Source organism: Caloenas nicobarica, chromosome 6 (assembly GCF_036013445.1).
Source record: "Caloenas nicobarica isolate bCalNic1 chromosome 6, bCalNic1.hap1, whole genome shotgun sequence".
NCBI lineage: Eukaryota > Metazoa > Chordata > Aves > Columbiformes > Columbidae > Caloenas > Caloenas nicobarica.
The window spans coordinates 9,036,489-9,052,351 of NC_088250.1; the positions used below are offsets into that span (position 1 = coordinate 9,036,489).

The window sequence follows — 15,863 nt, forward strand, 5'->3', positions numbered from 1 at the left end:
GGGGAACCTCTCTACTTTCCTGTTTGAAGTTGCAACTGCCACTGTATTAATCTGAGTAAGATGAAATAGTGAGGTTGTGTTTTGCCTTCCCTGTTAGGAGGAGAAGACTATGCTCATGTAATTGGTTCCCCAACTCATCTCTGAGCATAAATGTGGAGGAATGGATGTAGCAGCTTCAGTGCTGAGTTGATTCTCTGCTTTTATATTAAGATAGGTTAAGAAGAGTTTGTCTGCTCACTAGTTGCAATATATTTATACCCTAAATGCCCTGCAAGGTAAGAAAGGGAACGTGAGGCTCATTCAGAAAGAGGGTTTTAATATAGATGCCCCTGTTGTAGAAGAGGATGCCCCTAGAAGTCTGTTGCACCGACATACATCGTGTAAATAAGGTACCTCTTCTCTGTGACTTGCTTCACACGCGTTGTATAGAAGGTCTTGGTGACAGCACCCTGTTGAACCTTACCTATACTCAGCAGTGCTGTCAATGAACTGGCTGCATTTCTGTCCATGGCCATCCAGTTAGTGAGCCAGAGACAAGGCAGGACACTTGGCAGACAGAACTACAGACCTGCCTTTCTTCGGGGCCACAAACTAAGGAGGAATAGGAAGCAGGCTGCCTTAGGACTTTTTTTCCTGAGTTTTTTAATGGGGCTTGCTGAGCCCCAGTGACTCCTGTCAGACTGCTTAAACAAGTGTCTCCCTGAGCTATGTGAAATATGCATGCCTCCAGACTGGAGACCAGGGCTTTGGGCTTCTGTAGACACAAGAGTGACTGAAAATGTGTAAATAAACCAAATCTAATGTTTCTGAATGTAGGTTTGGGGTTAGGTGAGCTTTGAAATTTTCTGCATGTGGGCACAGGTTTGTTTGCCTAGAAGTCCCATTGAATATGGAGCAGGTATATATGGCAGACAGTTGTCCAAATAAATTATAATTAGAAATGTTGGGAGTGGGAGAAGGGTGAAGGTAATTTAATGGCTAAAATGAGACACTTTCCTGCAGATTCCAGGTTCTCTTTGGGATTTTCTGAGAACTAACCTGAGGACAGTGCTGCTGAGTGTTCAGTGAAACCTTCCCAGCAAGGCTGAGAGAGATTGAAAGGAAAACCATGGGATCATGAAAGCTTTCCTTCTCTATTAGAGAGCTTGGTGGAGAAAATATGCCTGAGCCTGATCTAGCTAGATGTAATCAGTGGTCTCAAACATGAGAGCACGGCTGACCTTATATTTCCATGAGTTTGTGGGCCTGATTTGTCACAAGACTTCCACTGGCCCTTCTGGTGTGGTTTGTGTGCAGAAGATGTGTCTCGCTGCCTCTGGAGTGCTCCACAGAGTCATGAAAATTCAGTGTTTCAAATCGACTGATGAAGAAATGTAGTGTAATAGTAAAAGATCAGTGTTTCTTTGCAGGGCATATTCAATGTCAAATCAGGAATTTGCCCTCACCATGCCCCAAGATGAGACTTGAACTGGGCAGATACTTCTCATCTGTTTCCCTGCTCCCAGTGCAGCAGACATTAATTGACAAAAGTAATTAGTTGCTGAGAAGCTCCTTCTGTTTGAACAATAAGACTTTGCTTTGCAGACTTTTTCTATACTAGACCACTCTGGTGTTCTATTTCATTGAGAACTCGCAGGAAATTAACCCAAACAGCATGTTAACTCCCCCGCAGAATATATTCTAATTCACCACTTCTTTAAATAGCGATGAAGCATTAAGGATAGAAAGACAATATAACTTATTTCCCATGTATAGAAATAGTATGTGAGCCACACAACTTTCTTACTTTTTGACTCCACAATGAAGGCAGAAGAAAAGCATCACTAGTATTTTAAAAATGGCAATTCTTTTTTTTTCAGGGTCAACAGGGCCTGTTCAGGTGATCATCACAGAGAGTACAAATCAGCCAAACTCACACCCCATCCAGTGGAACGCTCCTGAACGATCTCACATCACCAAGTATATCTTGCGCTGGAGACCGGTGAGTGCCACATTCATCATCATTCATTCATCAAAAACAACTTTTTTTTTTTTTCTGGTGTCTGAAAGAAACAGCTGACACAATTTCAGCAAATGTTAGTTGCTAATTCAGTGTCCTTGTCCTGTCGATGTCAACAGTTACTCTGAGGATCAAAGACAACCAATGCTGTATAAACACTTGATGTTTTTCTGCCCAAACTTTACTGGTCACTGTGTTCATGAAGTATCTTATTAACCAAAGCACTAGCACAGTAAGCAGACAAGTTTGTAACCTTCCTCACTTGAACTAATGTCAATCCTTGTATAAGCTGCTTTATCCTAAGAAACACTGTTTTAGTACCATGTGCATATCCAAAGACAACTGGGATAGATTTTATCCTGTTAATGAGGAGGCGAGAATGAGTAGGATATGAAGATATAAACAGCTAGCATTGGATTAAATAAACAGTCATCTCCCATCTTCTGAAAAGTCTAAACCAAAGCTGGTTAACCGCTGCTTGTTGGCTCACTCATGTTTGAGGAATGATTGGTTTTAACCAACGTAGATGAGTTGCGTTGCAGTTCCTCTGAGTACAGTTTCACAAAAGACCACTTAGTGATTAAGACCATCAGTACCTCGATGCTGCCTGTTATTAAGAGAACAATAAAGGCCCTGATCCAAAGGCATTAAAGTCTTTTTACTGACTTCAGTGTATCTTGGATCAAGGCCTGAATGAAATGGACTTTAAAGCACTGGAGTACAAATCTCAGAGGATGGAGCATTATTTTGGAGCTTCCCATAGAGTTCAAATGCAGGGTAGGAGGGAAGAACTTTTCTGTATATTGTTTTCAGATGATGGCTTAGTGTTATGGTGAACAGCCTTCAAATATGTATTTTCCAGCCATGCCTGCCTTCACATATTTTGATGAAGGAATGAGTTTAGTGTATATATTACAAATAATGCTTCTTTTAAAAGAACAAGTTCAAAGCTAGATTGTTTTTCAGTTCATCCCAGCAAAACTTAATCACCCAAAAGTGTCATTAGCCCTGCTTCCTGGCATACCTTTCTCATCTCCTTTGACTTGACTCTGTCTGTGCATTAGCCATTTGAGTCACACCCGTGTTTGAATATCAGTGCTTGGTAACTACGTAGCAGGTTAGGTCACTAGATAGCACTGCTTGCGGGCTAGGGAGTCTCTCACTCTTTGGGTGTCCTCGTTCTTGCAGAAAAACTCTGGAAGGCAGTGGAAAGAAGCCACCATCCCTGGCTACCAGAACTCCTACACCATCTCAGGCCTGAAGCCTGGTGTGATATATGAAGGACAGCTCATCAGTGTTCAGCGATATGGACACAAAGAAGTCACCCGCTTTGATTTTACCACAACCAGCACCACGGCAGTGACAAGTAAGTTGAACAGCAGCATTGCCAGAAAAACCCGATCTCTTTCACCTAATTCTTTGTTTTGTGTATCCCAGTTAACATAAAAGTAGCAATGGTTATTTAAACCTCTTTCTTCTCTCTTGTAGGCAACACTGTTTCAGGAGAGACAACTCTTCTTCCTCCCGTGGTTGCTACTTCAGAGTCAGTTACTGAAATCACAGCCAACAGTTTTGTTGTCTCCTGGGTTTCTGCTTCTGACACAGTTTCTGGATTCCGTGTTGAGTATGAGCTGAGTGAGGAGGGTGATGAGCCGCAGTATCTTGGTGAGACAATATTAGAGTCTACTAGACCAAAGCATTGTGAACAGTACATCACTGTTTTCTGTGCCTATCGGTATAACGAGTGTAAATAGGGAGGATCTCACAGTCTTTCATTTTGATTCAATTAGGATATGAGAGTGGCAGAACTAGCTCAGATTAAAAGCTCAGTTAGTTCATTGTCCTTTTTCTATCAGTGGCTGTAAGTTCATGTCCAAGGAAGAATATTAATTTGTCCAGTCTTCTTTTCCTTTTGAAATCACATAAATTCACTATCTTCCACAGCATCCTGAAGTGAGCAGCAGTGCAGATGAGAAGAGAACTGAATCTGGTTTTTGAAGCTGCCACCTGGCTAACTTCCTTTGCTATGCCTTTGTCCTTCCATCAGGATGGGCAGAGAGAAGTCTTTCCCAAATGGCCCCTCTTGGCTATTTGTCATCTCATGGATGTCTGTTCCAGTCTGCTCTGTCAGTTCTTTTGTTTAGATCAGATCTTGTTCATCTTTGATAATGTGACAACTTAGCTAAGCCAGGAAGCTGGTTAAGGGCACTGGACTCAGACCTAGGAGTTGAACACACATCTCCAACATCTTCTCTAGAGCCTCTGTCACCACACGTAATTTCAGCTTAACTTCTTTTTCTTAACTTCCTGTATTAACAATGGCAATACCAATACCTCACAAGGATTTGAGCTTGTAATAGCTATTAGGACATGAGTGCAATAGAAGAACAACATTAGAAAAAGAACAGTAATCGCCTGACTTAATAATTCTCCCTGGACTGTTGCTCCCCTGAACTCACAGGCTTGTACTCATGAGCAGAAGTGGCTTAGATTGGGACTACCAGCACGGTCACCACCTTTCTTGTCTGCATGCTGGCTGCCCAGACAGCTGAGCTGTGTCATGAAGCAGCTCCTGAACTCATCTGTCTACAGACAGAGGTTTACAGGCAGATTGAAAAGCAATTCCCAGTTCCCCTTAAGATGCTTGGCTTCGATCTGGCCAGTAAGGAGCTGCTTCATGGGGAATTTCCTACATCTGGCACGTAGGTGAACATCTGGGGAAGGGAGCAGGGAGAGAGGTTCAGCAGCCCTCATAATGTCATTCTTCTCCACTCATGAGTCAGTCTTTCCATATAAGCTATTCATGTGAAAAATTTTCCGTATATTTATATATTGCAAATACAACAGGGTATGAAATGAGTACTCAGCTGAGATGGCTAAATGCCAGCAGTGTGCAGGGGGCTGCTGCTCCTGTTGCTTTGCCACATCACACACCAAGCCTTGCTGTCCTTGCTGAGTGTGGAGACCTGTAGCAGCTCTCTACATGACTTGTCTGATGTGGTCTAAAGATACAGTGCAGAACAGCTGCTGTTTAATTGCAGGAAGACTGTGATTGAGCCCAGATTAGAACAGGTCTCAATTATTTCATTTGGAGAGAAAGCAAGAAAGTAGAATTGCTAAGGCAATTTTTTCTTTCCTGTTTTGCTTAGATCTTCCAAGCACAGCCACGTCAGTCAACATCCCTGACTTGCTTCCTGGTCGCAAGTATATTGTTAATGTGTACCAGATCTCTGAAGAAGGAGAGCAGAATCTGATTCTGTCTACTTCACAGACTACAGGTATGTGTGAATGGGTGTTGCTGCACCTTGAAAGCTGTTTTTATTTTTTGCTCAATATTTTTTTCTTACCCTCTTATCCTCATGCTTGCTGTCTTCCTCTGTTTATTCCCTTAAACAGCTCCTGATGCACCTCCTGCTCACAGTGTGGAAAGTGTAGATGACACATCAATTGTCATTAGCTGGAGCAGGCCACAGGCTCCAATCACAGGTTTGTCTAATTAGAGTGCACCTATTTTGCACTGTTGCTAGAATCTGAAATCTAGATTAAAAAAGAAAATTAAGTATAACTCTGAGACAGAGGGCTAGTGTGTAATTCTGCTCAGTCCAAGAGGACAGCTGGAAAGCACATGGGCAGCTTAGCATTTGCTTGTTTTCACTGTCTGAAGCAACCAATTCAGGAGGCTGGATGCAGAACAATTCCTTCTGGATTTGTGTTAAATAAAAACAAGCCCCATGATCTTCTCTTTGTATCTGTCATGCAGACCATCCCATAACAAGCATGGGAACTGTACAGACCCTAAATCCACATGTCAAAACTCAGAAGTATTCTGGTCCAGGTCAGATTATGCTTTGTAAGGCATTATGAGTGTGCAATCTGTAGATGGGATGTGAGCCCAGGCAAGCCACAGGTCCCACTGAATTTCAGGACTATTTTTATGAAACCTCAGTGGGGAGATCAATTTAATTCTCATTTCTAGCATTCCTTGTGCTGGCTTACTGCTTGTGGCTAAGGGCTATATATATCTCTCTCTCTCCTGCTTTAGGCTACAGAATTATCTACACACCCTCTGTGGAAGGCAGCAGCACAGAACTCAACCTGCCTGACACCGCTACCTCTGTAACACTCAGTGACTTGATGCCGGGTGTTCAGTACAACATCAGCATCTATGCAGTGGAAGAAAATCAGGAGAGTACTCCTGTCTTCATCCAACAGGAGACGACTGGTGTCCCACGCACAGGTAATGGTTCTGAATATCAGTCACTGAGTTTTCTGTTAGTACATAGAGCCAAATGGCAATGCAGGCTCACATTGCTCTAGCTAAACAAATCCTTAAATGGACTCAGTTCTGTTTTTTTGCTGCTGTTGTTGTGGTTTTTAATTGTACATGTCACAGTAAATCCATACTCGTTAATTGGCGCAGTCAAGCTACCGCTGTGCATGAAGAGGGCTGTAATTAGATGAGGTTCTTAGGGATGTAGTTTAGTGCCAGGGCTGGGTTATGGTTGGACTCTATGATCTTGAGGTTCTCTTCCAACAAAAATGATTCTATGATTCCATGATAATTCCTAGGGATCAGACTGCAGGCAGGTTAAAAGGTTAGTCTTGCACTGTGTCTATGGATCAGAGTTTCCTAAGTTGTCTTAAGGGGATTCTGCTAAGAGATCTTCTTAAGAGCCTGGTAAATCATTTTGCCTCAGTACTTGGCCTGCAGATGCTTAAGATTATGTACTCAGACACTACAACACAAATCCAAATCATTCACCTGGTTCTCCCTTTCCCTTCCAGTCCAAACCATTTTTCATTGCAGTCAGTGCGGATGGGCGATTGCTCAGCATTGACTGGTGTGCCAAAATAACACCATATGATCTAAACTTGAGACACCCACGATTTAAAAAAACTGCTGGTTTCTGGGTTCTTTAAGTATCCAACTGAGCTGAATAGCCAAACCAAAAGAAAGGATAGTGAAAGAATCGGGGTCTGATGTGGTAGCAGTGGAATTTGATGGTCCTGCAAGTTGCAAGCACGTGTTTGCAAATGGGAATTTACCAGGAATGAACTCAGCTCAATGATTTTATGGTTTGGCATTTGTATCTTCCAAAAATGTGCATTGGTTAACCTTAGGGCAATATCGGTCCTAATCTGAAGAAACTTAATTTGAATGTAGGAATTCAAGAGTGCAGTACTGTGGACAAGCACAGAGACAACTGGATTTTGTCCTTGACTACAGTAAGGCCAGATCAGCCCCTGTACTTGTTTAATTATAAAAGATGGATTTTTAAGTTAATTATAGACATTCAGAACATGCCATGGGTTTTGAAAACCCTCTCTTTTAATTTTTAAAGGATGTTCTTGTTTCCAGCCCCTGGAGTATTTTTTTTTCCCCAAGCTTTTGGTTCTGCAAATACTTGAAGTTCTACAGCAAATTACATCTGGTCTTTCAGTTGTCTTTCTGTGACAGCAAGATACCCTCTATGACTGAAGGCATAAAATACTTTAAACGATGTAGTGACATTGAATTGTAGTCTGTTTGAATATTGTCTGGGAATGCGTATATACATGTTTACAGTAAGGTTACCATGACATTTTTAGTTTGGTAAATATTCTTGGGCTATCCATTGTTCAATCAAAATTCACTTTTTTTTTCCACGTAAAGCTGCTTCTGCTGTTTGCTCAGGACTCCCTCTAACGCTGTTCTGTTGCTCTGCTTTCAGATGAAGTTCCTTCACCCAGAGATCTGCAGTTTGTGGAGGTTTCTGATATCAAGATCACCATCATGTGGACCCCACCACAGAGCCAAGTGTCTGGCTATCGAGTGGAAGTGATCCCTGTCAATCGCCCTGGCCAACATGGCCAGAGACTGCCTGTCACCAGGAGCTCTTTTGCTGAAGTAGTTGACCTGGTCCCAGGAACAACCTATCTCTTCAAGATCTTTGCCCTGAGCCATGGCAGGGAGAGCAAACCTTTGACTGGAGAGCAAACCACCAGTAAGTGTCTTTCCTTCATGCTTTTTTCAATCTTTTGAAGTGCATATTCCTCTGTCGCTTAGAGAAATACATAAACAGAGCACTCGAAGTGCAACAGTTATAGCCCAGGAGGTATCCCATAGCTAGGATGACACGACTGGGAATTGATTCACTCAAACAATGATCTCTTCAGCAGATTTATCCTCCTCCAGGGCTTTCCAATGGGAGTTTAATTCTCATGGCACTTTAAAACAATTTCATATGGCTGGAATTCAACTTTTTTATTACTGACTGAGAACTGATGGGCCCTGCAGCTCTTTTACAGCACAGATCACAGTCCATGGTTGGTTTTTGTTGTGTTGTGGTTTTTGTTTTTTTTTTCTGAGGATACCTTAGGGTAGATTTCAGCATGACTTGGGATCCTGGCTGAGATTACTCTGAAAATCCCTATCTCCTTTCCGACAGCTACATGTCTATTTGGCTCCACTGTCAGCAGTAGAAGTTCTGCATGCACATGTAAGGACAGGCCTTGCCATTAAAAGGACTGGTCACATTTCAGCTTTGCTAGATCAGGCCTGGCTTTCCACAGGCTGTCTCACCACCCCAGAAATTTCACTGTCATCCCAGAGAAAACTGGAAAACCGGTTTGCAGCGACCTCAGTGGACTGTTGACAAGGGCCATGGGGAGCATGAAGTTTTCAGAAAAGGTCATGTGGGATCTCTCAGAACCTTATTGTTAACGATTTAGTGGCAGTGCAACATGTCACCGGTGTGAGGCAAGATGATAAGTGAAGTACGTGGTCTGTCAGGCATTGCTTTTTGCTTTGCAGAAGTGCAGAGAAGAGAGGAGCGGTGTCTGGGCAAGATGTAGGCTTTCAAATGGAAGAGGAGGAGTTTTGCATGGGTTTGAGTGGTTGTCTTCATCTTTGACCCAAGAGAAGCAGATCAGGCAGGACCTGCGATGTAGTTAATTTGAACAGATCCTGTTTATTGGGCAGTAGAAGTGTGACTTTGTGTTTGTGGTGTTCTTTGACTGGGTCACATTATTCAAAGGACCAAAATTCAGCTATGCACTTCTGTTCTGATACTTTTCAGTAAATGAGAACAACTTTTGAGAATCCAGCCCAACTCTTATAAAAATGAGCAGGAAGGGAAGGAAAGGAAATGGAATGATCTGTGAATATAGCCATGCTGTTTGAGAAATACTCTTTACTCACATCCATAAAGTTAGGAGCTGTGAATAGTGTCTCTTCCTCTTACCATCTCCTTTGACTATGCAGGGAGAATGGGATCCTTATGTTTGCCCTTTGACGTAGGTATCTGATGTGAGTGTAACATAGATGGTGTGAACACCCTCCCTCCTCTTTCAAGTGAGGCTTTCAAAAGCATGGATGCGACCTGGGAGTCTGAACTCTCTTGGAAGCATTTAGAGCAAGAAGAGCTCAGTTCCCACTTGGATCTGTAAGTTCTTGTGGTTGTTTTTGTGAGCCTTGGCTAGGTGTAGAGCCCCTCTGAAAGATTGCACGCAGAGGTGTACATGGGAGCACGGGCATTTGATTCAGACAGCACAGGCCTAGTTACAAATGTCTGGTATTGTTTTCCATAGGCTGTGACCATCCGCTTAACGGCTTTGCCTAAACCACATTTCAGAAAGTATTCACATAAATTGCATCCTGCAATCGAAAGTCCTGGGAAAGAGAAATCATTCAGAGTTCCCAAGGAAAACCCTGCAGCACAAGTCTCTTCCCACGGTGTAAATGTGATTCTCTTTTTGGCCTTCCGTTAAAAAGTAGTCTACAAATAAACTCTGAGTGTGTGTGTGGCTTTTTAATCTCCCCCTTTTCCCTTTAGTATGGGGAGAGGAAGTGATAAAAGCCTAATAGAGCAGGCAAATTAAGTTGTGTAGAAAGGAACTGACTGTAGGCTACAAATCGGAGGAAGAGAAAATCTGTGTCAGATGACACAGCGCAGATCTAAGTACCAAGAAGAGATAAAGCTGACTCAGCCCCCTGGGTTGGAGATGGGCCTAAAGAGGGTCACACTCATCCTTTGTATTTTAGAACTGTCTTCCCCCATCTTTGCAAGTGGTGGAAGAAGGAAGTCTTCGCTTCTTTTTCCCTCTTTCCTCAAAAAGGGAAAAAACAAAGGACAAAACCTGCTTCCCACTAAATCACTGGGAGAGTGATGAAAACTTTAATTTTTATCACAAAAATATTACTTATTCAGGGGGAGAAAAAAGTACTTGCCATTAAGAAAGAGTATTGATGGAACCTCTCCTCACTGCTCTTAATTTCAGCATATGATTGGGACCCAGAAAAGGTGGGGAAACTTGCCATGTAGATGCTATAAACCCTTTGCTGCAGCCAGTGCTACCCCGCCTGCTGTGGGGGCAAATTGCTTAAGGGTCTTTTCCCCTCTGAGCCTCATCTTGTCTCAGCCAAAGGTGGTGGCATCTCCACCGTTCACCAGACTCCTCTGTAGGGCTGAAGAAGCTGAATTGGTTCAGCCTCTCGTTTGTGTAGTTTTCTGGGTTATCAGTTTCAGCGGCTTCCCAGGGGCAGTGATAAAAAGGGGAGGAAGCCTGATAAGAGCTGTTGCATGAGTCCTGTGGGAGAGATGAGCATGCTTAGAATTGTTGTATAGTCAGTTCCACTGTGTGATTATTTTAAAGTAGATCTAGGAACTGGTTTTCTGCTGGAAGTCACTGACTGTTACTTATTTTTGCATTAAAATGACAAAGTGGGGGTGTTTTGTTTTGGGAAGGGATTTTGAGAGAGCAGAGAGTAGGACCGGGCAAAGATTTGAAAGAATAAATCTTTTTAATGAAAAAGGGCTGAAGTTAGATTTCTGTGCTTATGCTGACAAGTCTAAGCTGAGCTGATTTTTAAAAAATGCTCAGCATTCATGAGAAACTATTGAAATTCCCAAGTGCGGTTGGGTTCATCTGTCTCGCCTCAGCCGTTAGCCTGACCTCCCATGGGATGGGCACGTATGGCAGTGACCCAAATCGGCACAGCCCAGAACACGCAGGTCTGCCTGGCCCAGCGTAGTATCGATGGCACTGAGGCATGGATATAGTTATTTCACTCCTATTTCCAGCTCTCTCATGGTCCCCACCTTCTCTCTTCCCTATCGTTGCACTCGTGCCCTGAGAAATACAGGCTCAACAACCTCATTGTACACCCATGTTTTCTGCATGCTAATGGACGTGCTTTGGAAGCAGGGGTGAAGTAGAGATTCAGCTGGAAAACTGCTGTTATGTTTTTTCCTCCCCAGAGCTCGATGCCCCCACCAACCTGAGGTTTCTCAATACCACGGAGCATTCAGTGTTAGTGTTGTGGACGCGGCCCCGTGCTGTGATCACAGGATACCGGCTGACTGCAGGTCCCACAAGAGGAGGTCAACCGAGAACCTACAATGTGGGGCCTTCTGCCACCAAGTACCTTCTCAGGAACTTGCAGTCTGGCACTGAGTACACTGTGTACCTTGTGGCAGTTAAAGACGACTTGCAAAGCGCCAGAGAGACTGGAGTCTTCACAACTTGTAAGTATAATAGGCACATATTCCTCTTCCCTAACACCCTGGCCTTTCTTCAAAACTTGTGCTGAAAGTGGCTATTGTGAATTGGTTTACAGAAGCAGCCTTTTGAAGTAGCATTCCAGCAGAACCACTTGGGAAATATTCCTTGTTCTTCTTTCTGAACTATTTGGCAGGAAAAAGAGAGTTATTTGCATCAAAAAGCTTTTAGGAAAATATATTTCAGCTTTTTGGTGATTAAAAACAAAAGGGAAAACTTACTACTGGTATCTCAGTTTTTGTTTAACTGAGTGAAAAATAAATTTAGTTTTACTTGATCATTCCAGTTGTTTGGTTTTGGCATGACAAATCAGGGAAAGCAAACAGCTCCTTTAACATAGGCAATGAATAATTAGTCTGTCATTTGTATAAAGCTGAAGGCAGTCATATCTCAAGCCCAACCATACCATCTAAGGCAGCTCAACTGCAGTTATAGAAACTGACACAAACATGGCATTCTATCCTTTTTTTTTTTTCCTTAATTTCAGTCATCTGTACTTTTGCTGCTGGCTTGGAAGAAATATTAAGCAAATTTTGGAAGGAAAGGGAGTTCCGTAAGAACCCACACATACTTCTGGAAAGAACAAATAGATTTACTGTTTAAATAATGGTGAAGCAGTCATATAAAGTAACAAAACTCAAAGCCATCCAAGCCCAGAACCACATCCTCTTTTCAAAAGAGAATGTGGTTTCTTTTAGAACAATGTGAAATTAAAATAAATGTTCAAACTTTTAATCAGAGTAACACTGTTGACCTTGGCAAGGTGCATTTTGCTGACAGACTGCCTTATCTATAAATATTTATCAGCTAGGATATGACTGGATATCTGAGATGAATATTGCCTTCAAATTCTCTCTTCTCTGAATGAAACTAGTCCAGTTTAAGACTATAGATTAATAAAACGAGTCTCTTCATTAATAACGAGGTCAACTCAGATTAAACTCAGTGGAGTTATTTGGACTGATTCTGGGGTACACAAAGGCTTTGGCTTCTGTGTGGTGCTCCTGACAGATATCAGTGAGGTCACGGATTCCTCAGACTGATTTTGAGTTCCCTTTAACTCTGCTGGCTTTAAAGGAGCTGAAGATGTTGGTGAGGGATGAGATGGTCTCAGCTGGGACAGCTGGATGACAGACAAGGGGGTGGTGTTGCTGCCTGAATGGTATGTGGTGGGTGAAGGAAAAAAAGCTGCTTTTTGAGGAACACTTTAGGTATCATGCCAAAACCAATATTCCCCGAATTCTTGGGGCTGGATGCATAGAGGACTCACATAGCCTAGTTCAGTATTTGCATTTTCCTTAGGAACTACAAAAACACTAGCTATGATTAGACCACTTGCATATTGTGTCTATCAAGCCCAGCAGCAGACAGAAGTGACCTGTCAGATTCCTCTCAAATCACTAGATTTTCAAAAGTAATATAGTTCAGTGCTTATTACATACCTTTTGCTATTTGGGCTGCTAGAAGTCAGGCTTTCTGTTTAGTGCCATCACAGTCGCTAGACTTCAACTCTGCCAATTCACTTCACAGATCAGCCTGTTGGCTCTGTTCCTCCGTTTAACACAGAAGTGACTGAGACTTCTATTGTCATCACCTGGACACCTGCCCCAAGGATTGGTTTCAAGGTAGGAGAAATTGAAGTCCCATGTTTGTGGTGGTTTGTTTTCTTGCTTCATTGCAATAGGGAGGGCAGATTAAAGCTGGTTACTTTGGACTGCAGTGAAGATAGTAGAACAAAGGCAAGAGGTGCAAGAGGCTCACTGCTTACAGAGGGCAGGCCAAGGTCACAGAGGTCAGCACAAATATGTCCTCTGGGCTTCAGATCAAGTTCATCAGTGGGACAACTAAAATACAAGTTACAGGATTAACAGTTGGCACGAGTCGTACAGGCCCGTGATACTTATGTCGGATGATAAGTCTGGATGCAGATAGTTACCTGGGATAGGAGTATTTGAGACTGAAAAGCAAATTTTGCTGCTTCTCTGCAGCTGGGTGTGCGCCCAAGCCAAGGTGGAGAAGCTCCCCGGGAGGTCATCTCTGATTCGGGCAGCATCGTGATATCTGGCCTGACCCCTGGAGTGGAGTACACGTACACCCTCACAGTCCTGACAGATGGCCAGGAGAGAGAGACTCCGATCATCAGGAGAGTGACTACACGTATGACACACTTGCTTTTCTACAACTATTCCTTCTTCCACTTGCTTCCGCTGTGCTCCCCAGATGAAAGGCTGTCTCCTGGAAGTCAGTTCTAGTCCTCTCATGGTCTGGAAGGTGTTTTTCTTTTCGAAGCAGAGCTGACAGTGGCTCTAGCTCTTGAAATGCAGGGTCACAATTTCAGGAGAATATTTTTTAACTCATTCTGAAGGGTGAGGGTACAGTCTGGGGAGGAGGGATGCTGAGGGGGCTAGCATGACTCTTGGTGCCATAACTAATCTATTTGTCTGAACGTTTGCAGCTTTGTCTCCACCAACCAACCTGCGCCTGGAGCCCAATCCTGACACTGGGGTCCTGGTAGTCTCTTGGGATAGAAGCACAACTCCAGGTAACTGTGAACTCGCACTATGCTCAAACTTGTTGTTGTATCAGAATGCTAAAGTTTGTTCTGCAGTGCCTTGCACTTCATTAGGGAGACTTTGATAGGAAGCTTGCTGTTGAGTCATTTAAAGAAAAATGTACATATTTTTAAATATATGCGAGGATATAATTCACAGTTAAGTATAGGTTGCCATAGGACTCTTCATGATTTACATTCCGTGTAAAATGCTATTTTGGAGTATGAATGTGCTTAAATATTTCAGCTGTTTTAGGGATTTGAAGGATTTCTTCAAATATCCTCAGTGGTTTAAAAATAGTCCAAGGGAAGGAAAGCAAGATGGACCAAAATGACTTCTGGCATGAGTTCATGTCATTGAGAGTAAGCGTGGAAGTTCTGAAAGTGTTTGAACTCTTCTCCAACAATAGCTGATGGGAGCTATATAACTGACTTCTATAAAATAAGGATTGAAAGCTTTTGAAAACCCCACTCTCAGTCACTAGATGTATCTTTTCTTGTGATGTCATGAGATTTTCGGTTTGGTAAAGTCTCAAAGGGAAGTGAAATCACACTGTGACAGGGGCATGGCTGCCTCCTGGAAAGCTCATTTTGGGGTGCTTGAGAAAGCAACCTCTTGCCTGCGGGGCTCATGGTGGCAAAATCACTCATAAAATGTAATGTGATTGCTTCAGTTGTCTGTCTGTATTTCAGGCATCAGTGGGTACCGAGTGACCACTGCTCCCACCAATGGGCAGCAGGGCTCTACCTTGGAGGAAGTAGTAGGTGCAGATCAGACTACCTGCACCTTTGAAAACCTAAACCCTGGTGTGGAGTACAACGTCAGCGTTTACTCAGTCAAGGACAAGCAGGAGAGCATCCCCATCTCTGAAACCATCACACAAGGTAATGAAAGGATGAGCAGCAGTTTTTCCTGCTTGAAGTCAAATTGCTGAGCCCGAGAGCTCTGCATTGCAGAGCACCCGTTAGTTTGGTGGTAAAGGGCTTAGACTTGGTATTTGGTCTCAAGAAGCAGAATAGCCGTGTGCCAGCATGTGACAGAGCAGCTCTTAAACCCATGTACTTCTCTGCATGGACAGCCTATGTTGTCTGTCAACGGGGTGGTGGTAAAGAGATGCATCTGTTGTACCAGTACACTGAGCTGAAGGGTGACAGGGATTTAACTTGGCCCTGCGGTGCCCCAGCATCTGGAGCACAGGTGGTGGGAGTAGGAAGTAGGCAAAGAGAAGTATGAGAGGGAAGTGAGCACAGGAGAAATTTTGGCAGCAATAGCGGCAGAAGATCACTTCAGCACAACAGAGAGGAAAGCCGTGACGGAAAGGTCCATCACTGTGACACTTCTGGGACACAAAATGGTGTGTGCCACCTCACACTACATGCTGCGATGACTGCAGAAACTACCTTTGTAGCCACAGTGGCAAAATGAATATGCATCTTCCCAAATGGTTTCATTTCATTTTCCTTTGTGAGGGCTTTGTTTGTTTGTTTTTGTTTCTGCTCAGCCCTGAAATGATGCCAGCTACTGTGTTTGCTTGCTGTTATAACACTGCTTTAAAATTTTCACGCTTCACTGAAGTGCTGTATGCTCCCTGGGGTGAACTAATACTGTGATACTGCATAATTATGGCAGTAATAGCTTTAGTCCTTTACCATCTTCTGGTGGGGAAAAGCTAAGAATGTATGTCTCTGGCTTTTAGCACTCTTTAAAGGTGATATGGTACATGCATTCCATGTGGATAAACAATGATTTTACAGAAAACTGGCATTTTTTGC

At 43.1% G+C, this 15,863-nt stretch overlaps 1 protein-coding gene across 2 annotated transcripts in view; it reads left to right on the forward strand.

The window, feature by feature from the left end:
• FN1 (fibronectin 1) overlaps positions 1–15,863 on the forward strand; it is a 54,092-nt gene that overhangs the window by 16,274 nt on the left and 21,955 nt on the right. For both annotated transcript variants that reach the window (XM_065638247.1, XM_065638248.1), the window contains exons 13-24: positions 1,860–1,981; positions 3,188–3,365; positions 3,488–3,664; positions 5,149–5,277; positions 5,396–5,485; positions 6,042–6,236; positions 7,711–7,983; positions 11,239–11,505; positions 13,070–13,164; positions 13,528–13,696; positions 13,995–14,081; positions 14,784–14,975. In XM_065638247.1, coding sequence (XP_065494319.1) covers positions 1,860–1,981; positions 3,188–3,365; positions 3,488–3,664; positions 5,149–5,277; positions 5,396–5,485; positions 6,042–6,236; positions 7,711–7,983; positions 11,239–11,505; positions 13,070–13,164; positions 13,528–13,696; positions 13,995–14,081; positions 14,784–14,975 — 1,974 coding nt within the window. The remainder of the gene's footprint in view (positions 1–1,859; positions 1,982–3,187; positions 3,366–3,487; positions 3,665–5,148; positions 5,278–5,395; positions 5,486–6,041; positions 6,237–7,710; positions 7,984–11,238; positions 11,506–13,069; positions 13,165–13,527; positions 13,697–13,994; positions 14,082–14,783; positions 14,976–15,863) is intronic.